Below are 21,813 nucleotides of genomic sequence, written 5' to 3'. Positions count from 1 at the left end.
CATGGTGCATTGTGTCCAGTGCATCTTTCACAGATCTCCTTACACCTGTCTTTTCTTAATATTAGTAAATGCACATGGATAACCTCACCTTCATTAAGAAAGATCTGTTCCAGGATTTTACAAGGTCAGCAGCCCTCCGATCTTGCCAGCTTATGAAATTATGAAAAGGTTTCCCTGTTTCCCTGAAAAAGCAAAACAGAGATGAATTTGTAAGCACTCAACAGACTTGTCACCAAGGATGTCATTATACATATATACATAAATCCATAGTACAGAGTTAGGGTTGGAGTAAGGCTCAGGCCAAGATGTTGGCTTGGCTAAGGTGTCACCATCAAGTTCGAGGCTAAATTTGTATTTTGATCCAGAGACCTACGTTCACATGCTACCCCAACCCTTCACAAATATACGTTAAGAGCTAGGAAACCTAAATTATAAAACAATACATCTGTTTTCTCACTTCAGAATTTTGCAAAATAAATGTCCTAAGCACTAATTTCTCAAACAACTGTAGAAATGGACTGGGAAGTTTGGATGGGTCCTTTCTGACATAGAATGATACTGGCTAGATATCAGGAAAAAATTTTCACAGAGTAGTTCAGCAGTAGAATCAACTGCCTAAGGAGGTGGTGCGCTCCCCCTCACTGGCAGTCTTTAAGGAGAGGTTGGACAAATACTTCTCATGGATGCTTTAGGCTGATCTTGCACTGGCCCCTTCCAACTCTATGATTCCCCAATTTATTCCCTATGGAGTCTGAGTAACACAAATAAGTGAGTTAGTCTGGAACACGGGAGAGCTTTCTGTGGTGCACATTCACCAGTCAGCACAAATTTCAATTAAGTTGTTTATTCAAGATAAAAGAAAGAGGGTCAACAAATGCAGGTGAAGGAAAATGAAGTCCAATCTTCCTTTCTTATATATTTGAGAATGTAGGGAGGTTTTAATTCCACACCAGCACATCTGATATTAGGGATAATTTGTCTTCAATGTAAAACAACTACACATGTTTTGGAGACTAGACAAGCCATTTTGAACTCTCAGACCTAGTAGTCATATTAGTGCCTGTATACGTATATTTGTTAACTGAGATATTTCCCAGAAGCATGAGGAAAGTACACATGTAAAACCTCCTCCAGGGCTTGATCTGAGTTTTGGGGAAAGCAACAGATCCATTTGGTCCCCTGAAATTTTCTGACCTTTAAATTTGTGACCTTATACATCCACATATAGGATTATAGACTAGCAAATAAAGTCATTTACCTGGCTTAGGTTTGCCAAGTCAATGACTTCATGCAGGAGGCAGTCAATATTATGAAACAGCATTTTATCAGGTGGGTCATCTGCTAGCACAGAAATAAGTAGGAGCAACCTAGCCCTACAGGACTAATGCTACATGTACACACATGTACACACTTCATTAAGGAGCCATTATCACCAGCCTCTAACCCAGTGGTTCTCAACCTTCCTAATGTCGCGCCTCTTTAATTCCTCATGTTGTGGTGACCCCCACCCATAAAATTTCTGCCTGCAGGAGGAACGGCAACAGTGGCAGCACCCCCCCGCCCAAGCTGCTTGCCCTTCCGCAACCCCTGTGAAAGGGTTGTTCAACCCCCAAAGGGGTCCCGACCCCCAGGTTGAGAACCACTGCTGTAACCATAACTGCACTGAAAGCTTATCTTTTATAGTTGCAATTTCCATTTGGTTTTGATTTGAACAATGTTTTGTAACTTTGTATGCTACCTGAGGGGATTCCAAATAAGAGCCAAGAAAAGATGCTGGATGTCTTGAACAACACTGACATGGATTTATGTTTCTCTGTCTTTAGCTCTAATAATACCCGGTTTGTGTACAGATGATGCACTGGGTAAAACCCACACAAATTGGCCCTTAGTGGGGGATACTGAACAATAGGGATAGGGCAGTCCCTCACCAAGGGCCAACTGAGGCAAGCCTTCCCTGCCCCTCTCCTCATTTTCCTCCTTCCTGCCAGGAGATGAGCCTTGGTAGCTCTGCTCGCCAGCTGGGCCTTCACTCTCCTGAAGCTTTCAGCCCACCTGGGAGCAGGAAGAAAGCTAGGCCCACTCACTAGCCCTGCACCAGCAAGTGAAGAATCTGCTCTCCCGTGTCCTCCAGTTCACTGGGCTTTCTTCAGTGGCAGGGCTTCTCCATGGTAGGCGCCCATTGCATCCCTGAGGGCAACAGAGCTTTGCCTCTAGTTAGCTACAGATAATTGGTTATACTAGGCTTGAGTTCAATTTCACTGTTTCACAACAGTTGTGACTTTTTAATTAACATAATTTAGGGGGGGTTCATTTATAAATTAAAGATTTATCAATCATTATTATTTGGCAGCTCAATCAAACAGGTACCTTTTGAGCTACCATACAGTCAACCCTACTTCATGTTATACTGTTTAATGATATCTACATTTACAGACAAAATACAGCAGTAGGAGATGTGTGTCAGAAGCAGGGTGTCCTTTTCATACCTGTTCCATGTAAGGAAAGTTGCACGATGTGTTGCAAGTCCTAGTGCAGAAATCTGATTCATTTTAATTCCTGCAGCTAAAAGGGGGAGACAAAAAGAAAGAAAATGTCAGGCAAAGCAATCCTTATTCCTCTTCTCAAGGGTTAATGTACATCTTGTCTAATTGCTTCCATCTTGCAAGGTGTTACTAACTGGGCTGATGCAATCCACAGGCCTCTTATCTTCGAGTATGGAAAGGGCTAATTGGCTCTAAGTAGGAACTGGTGAGTTGCAGAATGGGAGGGGGGAATTAGAGCTGTGAGGTAATTTTCTAGATTCTAACCAGGATGTGTTCCGATTGGTTCACTGTCATTGTCTGACTCAGGCTGAAAACTATAATTGGCCTAAGAATTTGAAGACCAAAAGGTGGCTTGAATTTTGAGGGTCTACACCTATGAAGTGCTGCAGCAATGTAGAAAGATGCTTGAGCTAAGGCCTTTATTTGCATGTTGCATACAAGTAAGGTTATACTGTTTGATGCAACTAAATAGTATTTACTGTTTTATGTGCTATTTGATTTTAGAGAACTATGTTGCTTGCTAACACATTGATACACTGATATTTCTAAATTTCTAATAAACGTCACGTATCTGTAACAGCTTGTGCTTTTAATAATTGGGCAGGTAGGCAGGGACCAGGAGGTGACTTCATTTCCGGACAGCAGGCCCATCACCCGCCCCCAAAACCCCAGCCAGGGGAAATCTGGAGCAATCGTTTCCAGTCTGCCCCTGGCCAACATCGGGAGAGGAGGTAAGTGGGGCTCCCAGGGAAAGGGGGGGGCTCCTTGACAGAAAAGAAGAACAAAAAAAAAATAATGGAACAGTAAACAGCATGCATCACAGAACAAGTGTAATCCTTTATTCACTTTTAGTCACAAAGAGTTTGATGCATGTTAGTTCAGCAGAAAGGTACCAAGATAGGGTTCTTTCCCCACTCTATCTCCACTCCACTAAAATCGTTGTCCTCAAAGATTGCTGTTCATTTAAAAAATAAACTTTTACAATGAGAATAGTTTGTCTATAAATGTACTTAAAATTGCAAACTTGAGGGGTATTTTAGTAGTCTTTCAGTGAGACCAGAGGAAACCCAGAACTAATAGTAACCAAGTGCTGCAGAAATACCTTAACAATTGCTTTTTAAGTATCTTCATGAAGGTTATCGATATTGTGTCATTATCTTGCCTAACTCCAGCAATATGTGTAACTCCAGAAGTACAGGCCGGATTTCAAAGAGGCAGAGGTACTAGAGATTAAATTGCCAACATATGATGGATCATGGAGAAAGCTAGGGAGTTCCAGAAGAACATTTACTTCTGCTTAATTGACTATGCTAAAGCCTTTGATTGTGAGGAGCACAACAAATCCTGGCAAGTTCTTAAAGAGATGGGAATACCAGAGCATCTTATCTGTCTCTTGAGAAACCTATATGCAGGTCAAGAAGCAACAGTGAGAACCGGGCATGGAATCACTGATTGGTTCAAAATTGAGAAAGGATTTTGGCAAGGCTGTATACTGTCACTTTGCCTATTTAACTTGTATGCGGAGCACATCATGAGAAAGGCAGGGTTAGATGAGTCACAAATTGGGATCTAGATTGCAGGGAGAAATATCAACAACCTCAGATATGCAGATGATACCACTCTAATGGCAGAACACGAAGAAATATCAACAACCTCAGATATGCAGATGATACCACTCTAATGGCAGAACACGAAGAGGAACTAAAGAGCCTTTTGATTGGGTGAAAGAGGAGAGTGCAAAAGTTGGCTTGCAACTCAACATCAAAAAAATGAAGATCATGGCACCCGGCCCTCTCAATTCCTGGCAAACAGATGGAGAAGAAATGGAGGTAGTGACAGGTTTTATTTTCCTGGGCTCCAAGATCACTGCAGATGGGGACTGCAGCAAAGAAATTAAAAGACACTTGCTCCTGGAGAGGAAAGCTATGGCAAATTTAGACAGCATCCTAAAAAGCAGAGACATCACCCTGCCAACAAAAGTGTGTCTAGTCAAGGCCATGGTCTTCCCAGTTGCAATGTATGGCTGTGAAAGTTGGACCATAAGGAAGGCCGAGCGTCCAAGAATTGAGGCTTTGGTGCTGGAAAAGACTCTTGCAAATCCCTTGGACTGCAAGGCGAACAAACCAGTCAGTCCTAGAGGAGATCAGCCCTGACTGCTCCTTAGAAGGCCAGATCCTGAAGATGAAACTCAAATATTTTGGCCACCTCATGAGGAAGAAGGACTCCCTGGAGAAGAGCCTAATGCTGGGAGTGATTGAGGGCAAAAGAAGAAGGGGACGACAGAGGATGAGGTGGCTGGATGGAGTCACTGAAGCAGTTAGTGCGATTAAATGGACTTCGAGGAATGGTAAAGGACAGTAAGGCCTGGGGGATCATTGTCCATGGGGTCACAATGGGTTGGACATGACTTCGCACCTAACAACAACAACAACAACAACATTCTTGCCTAACTAACAGTGGTTAGTATATCCAATAAATTGCTGTATAAAACCTTTATAGATTCTTAGCTATTTTACTAGCTGGAGATTCTAGAGTTGCTAACATAGTGCAACAAAGAATGTCTAACACTATAATTTAATGGTGATTTCAGGTGAAAGAAGTACCACCATGGATTCTTCTTTTATTCACCGATATGGCAATTATATATTTATATTTATATTTATATTTATATTTATATTTATATTTATATTTATATTTATATTTATATTTATATTTATATTTATATTTATATTTATATTTATATTTATATTTATATTTATATTTATATATTCATTCATTCATTCATTCGCATTCAGGCTGAGATAAGCACGTTCTTTAGAGCTCAGTCTGACATTAGAAAGTCACAATTATTTGGCACCCAGGAGTTAAGAAACACTGTCATAAGTATCAGAAAACTTGGGTCTTGCCCCTTTCCCCTTCTTACTGCAACAAAACATGAGCTTTTGTTCAAATGAATTCCCTGAGCCCAGGAATCATTTTGGGGGTTATTCACAGTAGGAGTGCTGAGATAAGGGAATGGTACAAAAAATGTGCTTCTCCTCAGTACCAAAGTCATATTGTTACCTTGAACTGCCTCTTTTACCACATCAACAAATTGTGTCCACAGATTTTCAGGGTCCAGCTCCACCCAACCAGGCTGAGGATGAAGTACTTCTACCTAGTAAATGTAAAACACATGTTCAGCAAAGAGGCAAACAGAAAAACCACAAAAGTTAAGGCCTTGCCAGCCTTACACTCAATGTTATTTCCTATATTACAAAATTTCTACCCAGAAGACCTTTCTCTGTATTTATTTTAACACATATTGATAATGAACAAAGTTAATGAGAAACTTATGTGTAATTGGGCACATGCAGGGGGTTATTTGGTAACTTTTAACCTTCTTTTCTCCACTGTATGTGGTTTTAAAAGATGCCTACAATATAAGAGGACAGGCACAATAAAGTATCAGTTGCAATAGGTCTACCCTAATCCAAAGAGAAGTACCAAATAGCTAATAGTTTAAAGAATAAACAGTGCTTCCCATGCCAAATTACCCCACCTCTCATGTTCTTGACACTGCTTAAATACCAATGTATTTTATATTTTGTACTTTAATTGTGTTTTTAATTTATGACAACATTTGAAGGGCTTTGGTACATTCCTGCTGTGTAACCACTGGAGAAGAAAAGGCATCTGGAATAGCTTATTGTCCTCACATTTGCAAAATAAACTGCTGGAGTATATGAAAGTTTCATTTAGAAGAAATGAAGAAAATTATGGCATCTTTAAAGGAATGTCCAAGGAAAATTTTTGTTGGATTCTCAATAAATATGGAAGGAACACAATACAAACCAGGCATTTCATAGAAAGCATCTTTAAACAGTTGTACATAAATTCCATAACTGTAGGTAAGAAATGCTGGTATAAAGCATGAGGTTTTAAGTTCACGGGCAACTAAATATTTGATGACTCTCCTATTTTTTGTCCTCACATTTATTTTTAAAACCACCCAATCCCATCTTAAAATTAGAAAGTGATTTCACCACTTATTCAAATTGTTCTAAATGATCAGTGTGCTAATAAACTTAATTAATGAAAAATATGTTGTTTTAAACCTGTTGTTTCAGAATAACCCAGTCTCAACAGGTAGAACAACAACAAAGAATGGGGGAAGTGAAATGAAAAAAAATCAGAGTGGGGTTAAATTACATTTGAATTCTTTAGTGTCATAAAGACCTGCAGTGTGACTAGCCTGGATGATACGGAGATCCTGATTATAAGGAAATGTGTACCTCCATGAGGGGGCTGTACATGCAGTTACCATGATATGTGCAATTTATCAAGCAGGATGGGCTCATGCATCTTGTGACCCCACAGAATCCCAGAAGCTGGGCAGTTGGAGGGGACTGCTGGCTCTGTAAACTGACCCTGTAGCGTATGAATTCTGACAATAAGTGGTAAGTTATTCCTAAACTCTTGCCATTAAACACTTGAATTCTCCCAGCAAGGAAAATTTTAAATGCTAGCAAGCCAACACCTTCAGAGGAACTGGCCTATTTAAAGGACAGGAAAACAGACAATGCAAGCAACAATAAAATCAGAGTCCAGCAGCTCTTTTAATACCAACAAAGATTTATTCAAGGCATGAGCTCACATCTTGAATAAATCTTTGTTGGTCTTAAAGCTGCCACTAGACTCTGATTTTATTGTGCTACTTCAGACCATCACAGCTCCCCATTTGAATGCAGAAAAACTTACAGTGTGCTCTCCACAGCAACTTTGGTAACAGAAAGTATGAGAAAAATCTTCCATTAGAGCAGGGGTGTCCAAATTGTGGTTCTCCAGTTGTCCATGGACTACAATTACCATGAGCCCCTATTAGTACTTTGCTGGCAGAGGTTCATAATAATTACAGTCCATGGACATCTGGAAAGCCACAGTTTGGACACCCCTGCCTTGTGCAAGCACCGAGTCATGTCTGACCCTTGGGGTGACGCCCTCTAGCGTTTTCATGGCAGACTCAATACGGGGTGGTTTGCCAGTGCCTTCCCCAGTCATTACCGTTTACCCCCCAGCAAGCTGGGTACTTATTTTACCAACCTCAGGAGGATGGAAGGCTGAGTCAACCTTGAGCCGGCTGCTGGGATCAAACTCCCAGCCTCATGGTCAGAGGTTCAGACAGCATGTCGGCTGCCTTACCACCCTGCGCCACAAACCCAAATCCCTAACCAGCAAGTTACAGCCCAAATAAAACTTGGGATCCAATTTGGAAGAAATATGATACTGTTACTGTACAAATTATGAACTTCTGCTTTGGGAATTACTTATTTAGATCAGAAAAGAGGCATGGAGAAAGCAAGTAGTACCTGTCAGGGAGCCTGCAATGCTCGGAAAAAAGTGAAGATATAAATATATTCAAAATAAATCAAGACACACACACACATATATACACACATAATTAGAATGCTTCCTTTCAGAATAAAAGATTTGTTTTAACTGTTATAAATTTGCTTTTAGGTCAAACCCTTTTTGCAAAGAACGTAAAACTTTCCATCAAGTATGTGTCAACACTGATTTTTTAAAGTTCTGATTGTTGATTTGATTATTACAATATGGTTTGAGAACTTTGATTACAAGGAAAGCAACCTCACAAAACAGCAAAACAAAGTGGTTTGCAAACAATATTAGAGACTGGTTGGTTTGCCCAGGTGCTTCTCCCCTCCTCACTGCATAGCAAACTTTGGCCTATACTTCAGTTTCTTAAATTGCACAGCGTAGCATAAGATTATGGTTACAAAAACGTGGCTTACTTTGTAACCCTAGATACTGTGAATGGGCCATGAATTTGGATTTACAAATTAACCTACTCAGGATACACTCTACACCAGTGGTCCCCAACCTTTTTATCACTGGGGATCAGTCAACGCTTGACAATTTTACTGAGGCCCGGGGGGGGGGGTAGTCTTTTGCCAAGTCTTTTGCCGCTGCCTGAGCCCCTGCTCCACTTGCTTTCCCGCTGGTGCCCCTGACTTCCCGCCGCCTGCTGGGGGGCACTGCCAGCAACAGCAGCTGTGCAGTGCCATGCCGAGGGGGGGCACTGCCAGCAGCCGCTGTGCAGTGCCCAGCCCTGGCAGCTGCTGGAGAGCACCAAAGGTGAGCCGGCGGCAGAGTGGCAGGGCAGCCCCAGAGGCAGCAGCCGGGGAGGAGGACAAGAGGAGCCGCCTGGTACCGACTGATCCACGGACCGGTCCCGGTCTCCAACCCGGGGGTTGGGGACCACTGAGCTATACTACTCACTTGGGAAGAACTACTATGGAAAGAGAAAATGTCATAACTGATAGACAACTTGGGTCTCGAGTGATCAGCTTATACATCACTCTCCATCCTCAGACAAAACACACTGGACAAAGAATATCCTCCTGCACTCTGGTCCAAAACTGTAGCACTAAGTGACCAGTGTAGGACGGGGTATCTTGAAAGAAATGGGTGGAACATTGCAACACTGTCCCCTATGCGGATCCCAATCATTCCTCTTTCTCACGGTACAAGAAGGGGCTGAAGAGGCAGATTCCCAGCACCTGACGCTTTCCCCACCCGCTGCCTGCGGGAGGGGAGACAAGTCCATTCTCAAGGGTCCCTGGGAACCATGAATCCGGAGCCTTTCTGATTCATCAGCTGATGAACCCAAAGCAGACCTTCCTTCTGTGGAGAAAGTGCCTCGACTCGAGCAACCAAAGGGGGGACCAGGCGTATCCGAAAGGAAGGGCTGACTGCGCGAGGTCTGTGCAAAGAGAAGACCCTCCGGGCACAGGTGCGAAAAACTAGCGAGCGCTTCCTCGGGCAGGGCAAAAACCAAACGGCGGGAAGGAAGCCTATGGATGCCCATGGCGAATGAGACGCTCTCCCGTGGGCTGCTGACGAAGGACGCCGCCGCCGCTCCTCACTTCGTCCTGCGGCTTCACTCACCTGCTTGGCACCTACGCCTTTGACCGAGGCCGCTCGATCGTAAACATGGCACCGTATGACGGTGCTGCCCACGTCGACTCCGAGCAGATACTTAGCCGGGGCAGCCATAGAGACCGCGGCGGCAGCCACATCTCCCTCTAGCGCTTCAGCGGCGCCCAGCCTCATGCCCGTCGCCCCTCGAGCCCTTGCTTCGCCGGCGGCGCGCACAGCCTGCATCCAAGCCCCGTGGGCGACGGCCACAAGAGCGGAGCCCCAGAGGACGTCCAATGAACTACACCGACCCTTGGCCACTAGGGGCGGGGCGGCCACGGGAAGGGCGCGTGGGTGGGTGGGTGTGAAGAGAGGACGTGCCTCGCCGAATTTAGCCGTTCCTTAAGGACTCAGGCGGGACGAGGCGCTCCCAGCGCGACTGGATGTTGCAGCGAGAAAGCCAATGGAAAAGGCGCGCGGCCTTGGGCAGACCTAATCGCGGCTGGGGGAACAATGAGCCGCCTGTGTGGCCCTTCCGAAGCCGCCGGGGAGAGGAAGCAAAACAAGTGCTATTTTCTGCTTCTCACCAGCGTTAATACTATTAAGGGCCTTTTATTAAGGACGATTTACGCAGTGAGCACCCGCCTTCTTAACCTCGGAGCAGGATTGGCAACTTTTTAATAATTTAGTGTCAAGCGACGTCAGCATTCACAGGGAGAGATCAACAAGGCCACTCCTGGAATGGCCGTTTGCAGAACTGAAAATAGGCAACTTGACAGTTCTGCCTTGAGTGGTAGGAAGTGCTGGTCAGTCGCAGCCGATTCTCAAGGCAGGAGGGCAACAGAGGTGATAGCAGTCCTGGACTTCCTTGGTGATCTCCCCTGCAAAATACTAACCACCAGGGCCTATTCCGCACACATAGGATAATGCACTTTAAATGCACTTTAGATTTACCTGTTCTGCACAGGAAAATCCAGCTGACAAAGCACATTGAAAGTGCATTATCCTATGTGTGCGGACTGGGCCTAGGGCTGACCCTAGTTAGCTTTCACCTGCTGACAAAATGAAGCTAACCTGGGCTATCTAGGTCAGGACCTTATTTATTACCGATATTAATAATCCATAATGTTTCTGCAGTCAAGCAATAGTTGTTAGAACAAAGTTTGTGTTCAGTGGCACCTTTGAGACCAAAGAAGTTTAATTCTGGACATTCTCTTTCCTGTGCATGCATATTAGGTGAACGCTAGCTGTTATAGTGTGTCAGATTGTTTTAAAGCTCTGGCAACAATGTATGCCTGGTTACCCTTGGATTACTAGGGTTCAACTGTATCATTTCCTTTTCTGCAAACATTTTTAAATGTCCTTTAGTCCCATTAAAATCTTTGCCTGCCATTCCTTTCACATACTATTACTAGATTTTATTCTTATACCCCACCACTCCTATGGAGCTCAGAGCAGGTAACAAAACAATGGTGTACAATCAATAGTTATCTTAGCATCACACCTATCTAGTCTGATATACTTTCATGTTAAAGATTTGTTTTCTTTTTTAAAGAATCATATTTGGTTCTGTATTCAGATATGAGTTATTCACTGTCCCCAAAAAACTTAACTTAAGACCTTTTAGATGACAGGTAAAAATCTCAATCAATACAGTGCATTTCAGCTGCCAAGGGGTTTACTGTTGTTTTCCTATTTAGGCTCCTGTGCTTTTACATATAAGCGAACTACCAGATAATTCTGGGAAACCTAAAAAGCAGCATGTTGGATCAAAGTCACTCCTCCACCCATCACCCCCTTACTACAGTTGATATTCAGAGTAATTCAGTGGTTCTATTTTAACCAGTAGCTCCTGATGAACTGTTCTTTAATGAATCTGGCTCATTTCCCTTTAAAACCATTGAAGTTAACAACCATAATTACATTTTGTTGCAATGAATTATGTAATGTGTTAAGGATGACATAATACTCTTCTGTCTGTTCTACATCTAGTGCCCATCAACTTACTTAGCTGTTCCCATATTCTAGTACAATGGAAAATCAACAAACACTTTCCCCATATCATACATAACCTCCCCCTCATCTTGTTTTCTGAAGAGCTGCATGTTATTTCCTCATGGGAAAAAAGCTTCAACCTTATTTTTGATGGGCTTTTCCTCCACATTATTTCCAGTTCTTCAGTATCCTTTCTCCAACTATTCACAAAATGCTTTTTCACAGAAAAAACCCAATATCAGAACTTGCCCAAAACCGTATAGTTTTCATTCTGGACAGCTATTGAAAGGTTTACTTTATAAACAGGTCCAACCAGTACTCCAACTGGGGGGAAAAGTTATTTCTATCTGTATCAACCCAGACCTGGTTTTATTGTTGCACACGATATTTCAGTTGCCTCAATTATAATGTAAGCATTGCTTTATCTATTTTATATGATCCTACAATATTTGGATTTTAAGAATCTTGGCACCAGGTTCATGAAAGCATACTCTAATATTGTTACATTTAAATTTACTTGTGCTTTTTCACATGTTGATAGTTGTCTCCAGTTTCTCACTCTTGCTGGCAACATTGAAACAAAGATCCTTATCAGAAGCCCTCAATCTTGCTGAGCGTGTGAACACTTTTGGGATTTTTGAGGATGGGAGATGGAAATAATCACAAAATGACTATCATGGTCTGTAGGAGACTCAGTCACAAAACGTTGGAAATCTACAAGTCAGGGATCTTTGTATGATGGTTGCAATTACTTTGAAGAGGTGATCCTTACCGACATAAAGTTGATACTGACTGGGTTCATTGGAAGCCCTTCCCACAGATAAGGAGAGTCAAGATTGGCTTTGCTTTGGGGAAAACAGGCTTTGTTGAAGAACAAATAGGTGGCTATGTTGTGATTCTCTGCCAGACATTAAGGGATAACTCTGGTAACCATTTCCATTGGAACAGTATGCATGCACACAAGGAGAGCAATGTTCTGACCCCACTTGTTTCTGCAGTGGTTTTCAGTATTTCCACTATGCTGTGCACTTGAGTGGTTGTTCATTAACACAGGAAGCCTCACTCAGCAGCAATCTGGAGCTGGGCAGTGTCTTGCAGCACCCATTTTAAGACTACAGCCATTATATTCTGAAGAATGTAAATGAGGTATTCACTTCACTAATAATTCTGTCCTCTGGGCAGGCAAATTAAACATGTGGATTATAGTGATTCTGAGATTCCCTCTCTTGAAAAGCTTTTTTAATTATTATTATTATTTTTTACTATTGAGTGACCCTATGCATTCGGGGCTAATTTTTCATTTTTTTAAATAATTATAAGATGGGATAACAGGAGATCTTGTGTTTTAGGTCTTAATATTCCTTGTATAGAAAAAAGTATTTGCTTTAGTTGTTTAGTAGCTGCAGCTCTTTTGAGTACAAAAATGAGTGTATACATCTACATTACTGTCACAAAATCAATGCCTTCTTTTCCTAGTCCTTTTGTTAACTTTTAACGTAATAGTGATCAATTTAACTGAGTGTTTCATAGATTACAGAAAAGAAATAAAATTATTTATCCCCTCAGAACATACATTTTAAAACTTCAATCATGCTCCCATTATTTTTTTCTAAGCTTAAAAGCCCCTCATAGGGACTGTGCCTAATGGAGCATTTTAGTTAATCTTTTATGTACATTTATCCAAAATGACAATGTCCTTATTGAAATGGGATCAGCTAGACTAGGTGCACTATTCTGAATATGGCTATATCATACATCCATATAAAGGTGTGATTATACTGTACATTTTATTTTTAAATCTTTTCCTAATAAAATGCCAATACAGTATATCTCTTCCCATAGCTGACACATTCATAGATCAAAAAGCATCAGGGCCTCATGATAGTTTTCTTGGGAGTCACAATTCCACAATATCCCTACAGCTTTCAGTGTGCTGTCTATTACTCATAGCGCTTTATGCCAATAAAGGTATTGTGTGTGTGTGTGTGTACTCATAGCTGCATAGATGCAGGTGCTATCAAGACACAGAATAAGGTCCATGATAAATGGATAAAGAGGGCTTCTTTCCATACAAAGTGCTAAAGAGGTGGTGATTAGCTGTTATGGGGAAGGTCTGGAAAGCTTCACAATGAAAGATCCACTCCATTTAGTCATGCTACAGGTTCTATGGAACTGGAAGAGAAGAGACAACAATGGACTTTGGTCTTGCTACTTTAGGACCTCCAGATCATTCCACCCATGAAGGCCTGGTTTGATAACTTAAGTCTTTTTAGTCACCTTTTGGAGTTTGCCTCTCTGTGGTCCCTTATGCTTAGTGCGTTTCAGTTTAGACTGAAATCACTTCAGTGGCTTGGAACTGGTTCTGGATGGAAGACTGGAATGATTAAGTCATGATCTGGAACATTCAATACTGAACTGCTCAAGCTGAAATCTAGTCCATAATAAGCTCTGTGATTTTGAATGGGTGACATTTACTCTTACTCAACTCTTGACCAAACCCTGTGGTCTGGTGGCATTGGCAGCAACCCTTCGTCACATTATGGTCAATCTTCATGCCCCTCACTTCCAGACCTTTCCTATAAACAACAATAGCTATGGAGCCACTGAGCTGAATTGTATCTTTCTTGCCTTCTTTGAAAGAAAATGGGTTGATTTTCAAACTTCTGATTAAAATTGTATAATGAATGCAAATGCCAAAATTAATCTGAATTATGGAGAGTAAGCAGATTAAGCCAATACCTAAACATTTTAGTTTATACTTTTTATCCAAGCAGGTAAACCGAGTCAGTCACAAAAATTATTGCATTAACCTTCTAAAATAGTGTTTGATTCAGATGATTTATTCCTTCAGTGTATATTTTACATTCATATTTTAAAATACCTTTGCACAGTATATTGCGTAATTACATGCTATAATTCTGAAAATGCACAACACTAAACACAAAAATACACTCCCATATTAATTTGTATGCCAATTTAAAACATTTCGTTTAGCAGATAAACAAAGTCCTTTTTAAAAAAATGAAACTATAAAATATGCACATAAGTCTTCCCTTTCAGATTTTAATAAAATACTGCTCTGTACAAGATCTTGATGAAAAATTCCAGCATTTACAAAATACACTTTGAGAGAAATGAGCAATATATCTTTATAAAAACAAAACAGCTGAAATAGTGAACAAAATGCCAGAAGCCAATTATTTATTATGGATTATATATCTAAAAACTGGGCACCACATGTAAGGAAAATAATACTGAATCTGCAGATGAACACAGAAAACAATCTGAAAAATACATACCATGTCGAGCATAAAAAGAAACCAGATGGGACACTTAATGGGCATTTGTAATTTTGAAAATATGAGATTCTGATGTAAAAACAACTGATAAAAAAACAGATCAATAGATCAAACAGATTTTGCTGGTTTTGAGATAGTCACCTTTTATAAATCCTTTAGGTGCCTCTATTCCTAGTGTGCTGACAGAAGAATCTTTAATAAGGAAATTTAGTATATGATTTTTATCCCTGGATTAAAATTACGTCCCTCGGCACGCCAAATAAGGAAAACATTTAGTAGTTTACCAAGTATATGGGCAAATAAAATAGTTTATCATGTTCCTCTTCTCTTTCGAAATTAGAAAAAAAACATTAAGCGTTTACTTTTACTGTACAATTTAAAGCAAAGGACTTCTCACTCTGGATAAAGACTGTGTACTGAGTTACATGGCAAATGGCCAATTCCCCTATTGCAAAGCACTTTATTTATGAACTAAGGGTGATTGAATTTTTTGTAATATAAAAATTAATCAGCATATCTGAACTTTCTCATTATCTTGCCAGAAATGGCCCTAGTATCTTGCCTCCATTGTGCTGACAGACTGGGACTCTTGGGGGGCTGGATAAAAATATACTCACAGGCATTTTCCCCACATGGAGTTTAATTTCTGCTCTTTAAAAGTAAAGTGTGATGCGTGGAGTGAGGAAGCCTATCTGGCAACAACGAAGGAGAAGCCTTAAGATTGCATTGACAAAAATTAAATTAAATTTGTGATTTTTTAAACACTGAAGTTCGCTAGCAAAATAGTACCGCTCAACTTAATAGTTTACTTCTACAGAATATAAAGCATGGTGCTGTAAAACAGATTAAAGGAAGACAGCACAGCAGACAGAACCAAGGTAAGGGCTTACTGAGACTGGGCTGTCTGCCATCTTCATAAGAAAATTGGAAAATTCAAACTTACTAGCCCAGGGGTAGTCAAACTGCGGCCCTCCAGATGTCCATGGACTACAATTCCCATGAGCCCCTGCCAGCGAACACTGGCAGGGGTCATGGGAATTTTAGTCCATGGACACCTGGAGGGCTGCAATTTGACTACCCCTGTACGACAGACACACTAACTTCAAATGACAGAGCTTACTCATACTTCTAAAACTACATTAATTTAGGAGTCATGGCCATCTACACCAGATTCAGTGTGTATATATTGTTACAGAACAAAGTACTGGAGCCTGTAAAAGAATTTTTATTTTAGGGATCATTCTCCATCTGCAGTAGAAACCGTGTGATGGTTAATTAGCAGCCTTTGCTGAACTACAACTTGTAAATTATGTGGATGCCTCTTTAACATATTCACATTTATACTTACTATTATATAAATAAGCTCTGAAGTATTTATTCTACTTTTCTCTCTCAATGATTCATTCATGGTGCTATTTCAGTTAAGACATAATAAAAGACAATAATTCTAGACAGTGCTCTGAGCTCTAATGCTGCCTTGGCGTAACTCCAACAAATCAATCTATATAAAGCAAATCTGGCAGCTCCACAATATTTAAATTCTATTCTTACTGTATCAGGTCAAGAGAGACCTGAAAATAAAGAAGCAAAATATGCAGGCTGCATATAAATAAATCATTTTTAGAAGTTATGACACCATAATCAAAAAGAAGACAAATATTAAACAATCATGCTAAATATTAACTGAAGTCTCTCATCTCTTGGTTAAAAGGAGGCAATTCTGAATTAGGACTGCCATGTCAGTATTATTGCTCCTCTCCTGGGACAGTACATAAAAGCCACTTTTTAGAGACCTAGGCACAATGGATAGTGAGTGATCTTAATCCAGAGTTTCCTGACTTTTAACATGCCAAATTAAGCTCTGTAGCAAACATACTTTAAAAAAAGCTGTACTTGACAGTAGAGATTGACAATTCAAATATCCTTCAAATGATTATGCTTAAAATTCAAAGTAGTATTTACTGATTTAATAACGAGGGATAAATAAAATCACCCATCTACCATACTTATTCTGAAGATTTGGATACACCAAAATTGACAGCCAATTTTCTTGGCTTTCGCTTGATGGAAACATTTGCTGTCGATTTTTTATGAGATGCACTGGGACTTGGAGAAGCCATTTTCTCTTGAAAAGAAAGCATAGGCTGAGCAGTTTGAGGACATCTTAAAGGATCTGATGCAGCATCCTGTTGATTCAGTTTTATGGTGTCGGAAGACACTGGCTGTTCATTCTTTAATTGCACAACTTGAAGTGTACCTGAGAAGTCCTTAGAGTCAAAATGCATCTTGCTAGCAGCTCTTTTTTTAGTTACCTTTAAAAAAAAGCATTAACTGTAATTCTTCAAAACCTTGAGAAGCGTTTTAAGCATAGAATTTATATACACTTGTAGAGGTATCATCAAACTTACCTGCAAAGGTATAAACTGGTTGTGTGTGCCAACTGGAACAGTGCCTGCTAGTGGCATATTGCCAGGATATGAGCCAGCATAATAAGGTTTGCCATGAACTGGTACTGGTGCTCCCCATGGCACTGGGCCAAATGCATGAGACGGTGAAGGAAATATATTAGCTGTGAAAAAAAAATCAAACTTTTAAAAAAGATTCCATTATCATTCCAAATGGATCTGCTCGATACTCCTTGGAGGTCAACTGTGCCAAGTTCTTCATCTGGTGCCTCCAGAGGTTCAGCCCTAGTGAGCACTGGCGACCGCAGATGACAACATCTTCTTTCTCACTATGACTAATTAATCCAGGAAAGGCAAAGGAGAGGACAACATTCTTTCTTAATGGAAGTGGCAGTAAAGGAACATAGCTCAAAAAATTGCCAGCACTTGAGACCAAGCAGAACCAGAAACTGAAAGGAAGTAAGGGGGCTCCTCCAACCCTGAGAGATGAAGTCCCTATGGAGCAAGTAGGAGGAGTAACCCAATCACAATTCCCTCCTCCCCTTCCAATGATGGAGAACAAAGCATTCATATACTTACCAGCGTGCTGAGTGAAGACCGGAGGAATAGGTCCCGGAGGCACAAGAGCTCCCATCTGCTGATAATTCGGAAATACTGGAGGCGGTGGCAAAGGGAAGTTCATCCCAACAGAGCTCTGTTTAAGAATGAATGTTGAAGTTTAGGAAACAGAGTGAGATTAAACAGCTAATGAACAGAGATAGCTGACATTGAAATATTGGTCTCACCAACTGTTGTAAAGCAAAAAGTGCAGCTTTCTCTTTGGCTTCATTTTCAGAATGACACTGAGGTCCGTGTATTAATAAACCATTTGACAGCTTCACCTGACAGACTGTCATTGTCTGCAGAAGCAAAACAAGATAAAAGTAAGATGTTGCATTACCCTATACACAAGATAAAATTAAACAGAGTTATTATATTGGTGAGATGGGGAAGAATACATTGCGTTTGCCTTCTAACTATAGAGGAGCATCAAGTTTTCTACTAGAGTCTGACCACTGAACAAAAACACTAATGGTTGCAGTGAAAGAAGCCTTCAACCTAATAAATGTAAAGTTTGAAGGAGACATGTCCCAGCTGCTAGGAATGTGTACTGTACACCCCATGATTCATGGAGTTAAAGCTCAGTATCAATTAAAGCTCAGCACGGAGCAGTTGTAAATCTATACATCCGTTCTGCAATTTCAGGGCTTGATTTATTTGTTCAGATTTCTGTACGTCTTACTATTTAAAGCTAAGCTTACCTGGGGAGTTATGAGGAAAGAGAACTCTGGCTGCAGCATTCCAACAAGAGAACAGATACGAGAAAGCTCAGACACTGGTGTAGATAACGAGCCTGGTGATCCAAAGAGAGGGTGGCCTCCAGCTTCCATGGCATGAGTGTTCTGAGGCCCGCCTGAGAGTGGGGACTTGTTCATGAAAGCAGCTATCATAAAAACACACAGTATCAGTGTGGGATGACATAAACAAAATATATTGCCAGGGGTTCAAAACTGTATTACTTAAACCACATTATTTTTAAAAATTATATATATACAACATATATGTCACAAAATCCTCTATCTCCTGTACATACCCATTTTTTTTGTATGTCTCTGCTGTGAGGCAGGTCCATAAGAATCCTGCTTACAAGTTGAAACAGAAGCTTCATTAATCACTGGCTTAGTTTCTGTTGTATTGGAACTATCTATCTTCAAAATTTCTTTGAGCATTTGGGTTCCTTTCTGTTTTTAAAAAAAGAGACTGAAATTAAATAGCAGCATTTATGGATCGCAAAAATGGAGCACTTTACCATTAAATGCTGTGAATATGTTGCATTAATCTTCAGTATGTTATAAATAGGAACCAAGCAAATTAATTTTGCAATGAACATAATACATCATACAAACCATAGCAAAAGACTGAGGAGATAGATGTTCTTCATTTGTTGGCTCCTTGGAATAAGTTGATTGCACTTCTTTGTCTTTGGAAATTTTCAAAGATGCCAAAAGGCTTTCAAGTTCAGATCCATTCTAGCAAATATAAGCAGACAAATATTACTTAGGACATAATTTTAAAAGAATTAAATAAGTTTAAATCACACTGAAATCAATAAAATTTTAAAACTATGCTGTTTAGTCTACTTAAAATTAAAGAGGAGTGAATATACAATCTCCAAGTACTTTATACCCAGCCCAAACCCTCCGTATATGCTCATGAATTCCAGTTTCAGCTCAGAGACTCCAGCTTACAAACTGAGGTCTAGTAATGTGCAAGGTCTTTCTGATTCACTGACATGTTTGGAAGCGTTGAATCACTGCACCTCCAAATTTACATGCAACCAATTTCAATACAGCCAGTGAAGACGAAGACTTCTAGCCAGTTCAATCTGCACACTTGTGAACCATGTGAAAATGTTGTGTCAAGTCAAGGTTGGGGGGGGGGGGTGTGTTAAGTAAAGCTCCACTACAAATATCCTGTTCCGTTAAATGTCTATTAACAGCAACCATGGTGAGAGTCCTGTTGGGATTTGGACTGTGGTACTTTGCAGTTTCCTTGATGGAAATATCCTCCCTTTACCCTTGGAATGATCTGACAGGACAGAGAAAACTCACTATCTTTTCTAGTTCTAAATCAGAGTGATTCACAGTTCACTATCCAGTTTTACAAAAAAGAATAAGATTCTCATTTTCATTATTCTGTAGCTTCAGCAGATGTATGAACATCTCCCCTGAGGCACTAGGTGGGAGGCTGTTGAACGGGGGCGGGGGGGGGGTGAAGTTTTAGGTGTTTGGCCACCTGGGAGGGAATATTTTTTTAAGGTTGGGGAATTGTTTTACTATTTTATTGTGGAGTTTTATTACTGTAACTTGTGTGAGCCAGCTCACTGGCAGCAGTGATAAATAAATAGATAAATAGATAAATAAATGTAACATTTTTACATACTGATTTTCTACATAGTTCAAAGAAGGTATATTTAATTAGATGGTAACAGACTGACTTTTTACTAATGTATGTAGTGGGTTGGATCCTATGGTTGCTGCACAAACAGAAGCATCTATTTCCTTGCCTTTTCCTTTCATCAGCAACCTCTTGTGATTAGGGTTGGGCACTTCGGCATCTGAAGCAGCCGTTCCCGCCTGAAGCAGCCAGCGCCGCAGCGCGAGGAGGGGAGGCGCTGGCACACCAGTCGGTAGACATGTGCAGAGCTCCTCTCCCCCCCCTCAATGCGGCGCTGGCTGCTTCGGGCGGGAACGGCCTCTTCGGATGCCAACCCTACTTGTGATCTTGAAAAAACCCATAAACCTTGAGAGAGGATTTGGCTAAGATTACTTCTCTACTCTCCTCAGTCCATGGACTTCCCAGAGCCATCCCTTGAATACAGCAGATCAGGGCAACCACTTGGGTCCCATGCTTGGGGGGAGGGGGTCTGTGTTCAAGTACTCCACATCCACCCCATTAATCACATGGGTGATATGATCAGGGAAATGCATGTGCATGTGACTATATGCTTTAAATCCCAAAGCTGTCCAGTCATTTTGGGATTTAAAGCATATAGTAATCTGCACTTTTTGCTCGAAGCTGCCACCAATCAGCTAGGCAGCTGCCCCAAGCCTCAAATGTGTTGCCAAGGCAATGGAAGGCCTGCAAATCTCATTAAGAGATTGGGGGTTGCCCCACAATGCTTAAGGGACAATTCTGGGATTATACAAACCCAGAATATTCAGTGTATAAAGTAATTTCTAACAGCATTAATTTTCACAATGATAATTATGTCAAAATATTCTGGTTGCAGACAGGACGCTGAAGGAGCTCATTAATGATTTGTTAATGACAGTCCTTCCATTTAGGATAGGGAAGCAGAGGGAACAATAACCATTCACATTTAGAACTCATTCCCCATAACTGCTATTCTTGTGCTAAACCTGCTAAGTTTCAGATGCCAAATAAAAACTCTTCTTTCCTCAGGCATCTCACAACTGTTGAAGGGTACTTGGCTGTTTGGGTCAAATTAATTGTAGCTTGTTTCATCACTTCTCTAATATTTACTGCTGCTTCCTTTACTGTCGCACTTATTCTGCTTTGGTTTTAGAAACAGCCTTTTTACGCTGCTGCTTGCTGCATTTTACTAGATTTTATATATATTTCATTTGTTGTTACTTTTCATAAGCTTCCTTTCACATTTATAGCTGAGAACATGAAATACTAAATGTTTCACATAATAAATGTATAGGCAGTCCCGCTGATGGCCTGCAGAGGTCCAATTCCATAAGGGAAGATGTCGTGAAAAAAAATGCAACTCTGCCTTATTAAAATGCAGTGAATATGCTTGTTGATTTTTTTCCTTCTCAGAATATACTCAGGTGCATGCTAATACTTACTTGTACCTTCTCAGTTATACTGGCACTATCAACTGCAGGCTTTTGTTCTACTGGTATATTTGGACCTTCATTTCTCTTTAAAAGCTTCACATTACATTTATTAGCACCTGAAAAATTCTGATACAGACAGGAATATTACTTATGTTTTAACATTCCAATGTTATCTTAAATATAAATTGATTTTACAATCAAAAGCAGAAATAGTAAATGTAATTGGATCGCAACAGTGTAGGTG

The 21,813-nt window shown here is 40.6% G+C and overlaps 2 protein-coding genes across 5 annotated transcripts in view; both read right to left on the bottom strand.

The window, feature by feature from the left end:
* Positions 1-9,769, bottom strand: part of GK5 (glycerol kinase 5) — a 29,835-nt gene extending 20,066 nt beyond the window's left edge. The window contains exons 1-4 of the mRNA XM_077348775.1: positions 9,492-9,769; positions 5,607-5,700; positions 2,487-2,562; positions 89-182 (exon numbers count right to left, since the gene is read on the bottom strand). Coding sequence (XP_077204890.1) covers positions 89-182; positions 2,487-2,562; positions 5,607-5,700; positions 9,492-9,707 — 480 coding nt within the window. The 5' untranslated portion in view covers positions 9,708-9,769. The remainder of the gene's footprint in view (positions 1-88; positions 183-2,486; positions 2,563-5,606; positions 5,701-9,491) is intronic.
* A 4,506-nt stretch (positions 9,770-14,275) lies between these two features.
* Positions 14,276-21,813, bottom strand: part of XRN1 (5'-3' exoribonuclease 1) — a 49,502-nt gene continuing 41,964 nt past the window's right edge. For 2 of the 4 annotated variants that reach the window (XM_077348771.1, XM_077348772.1), the window contains exons 36-43: positions 21,579-21,695; positions 19,107-19,229; positions 18,794-18,941; positions 18,462-18,643; positions 17,946-18,059; positions 17,740-17,854; positions 17,164-17,324; positions 14,276-17,067 (exon numbers count right to left, since the gene is read on the bottom strand). In XM_077348771.1, coding sequence (XP_077204886.1) covers positions 16,762-17,067; positions 17,164-17,324; positions 17,740-17,854; positions 17,946-18,059; positions 18,462-18,643; positions 18,794-18,941; positions 19,107-19,229; positions 21,579-21,695 — 1,266 coding nt within the window. In that variant the 3' untranslated portion in view covers positions 14,276-16,761. The remainder of the gene's footprint in view (positions 17,068-17,163; positions 17,325-17,739; positions 17,855-17,945; positions 18,060-18,461; positions 18,644-18,793; positions 18,942-19,106; positions 19,230-21,578; positions 21,696-21,813) is intronic. The other 2 variants (XM_077348773.1, XM_077348774.1) reach the window with 2 other exon arrangements.

The sequence above is a fragment of the Paroedura picta genome, chromosome 8, assembly GCF_049243985.1.
Source record: "Paroedura picta isolate Pp20150507F chromosome 8, Ppicta_v3.0, whole genome shotgun sequence".
Classification (NCBI taxonomy): Eukaryota; Metazoa; Chordata; class Lepidosauria; order Squamata; family Gekkonidae; genus Paroedura; species Paroedura picta.
This window is presented reverse-complemented; position numbering and strand designations above follow the sequence as displayed.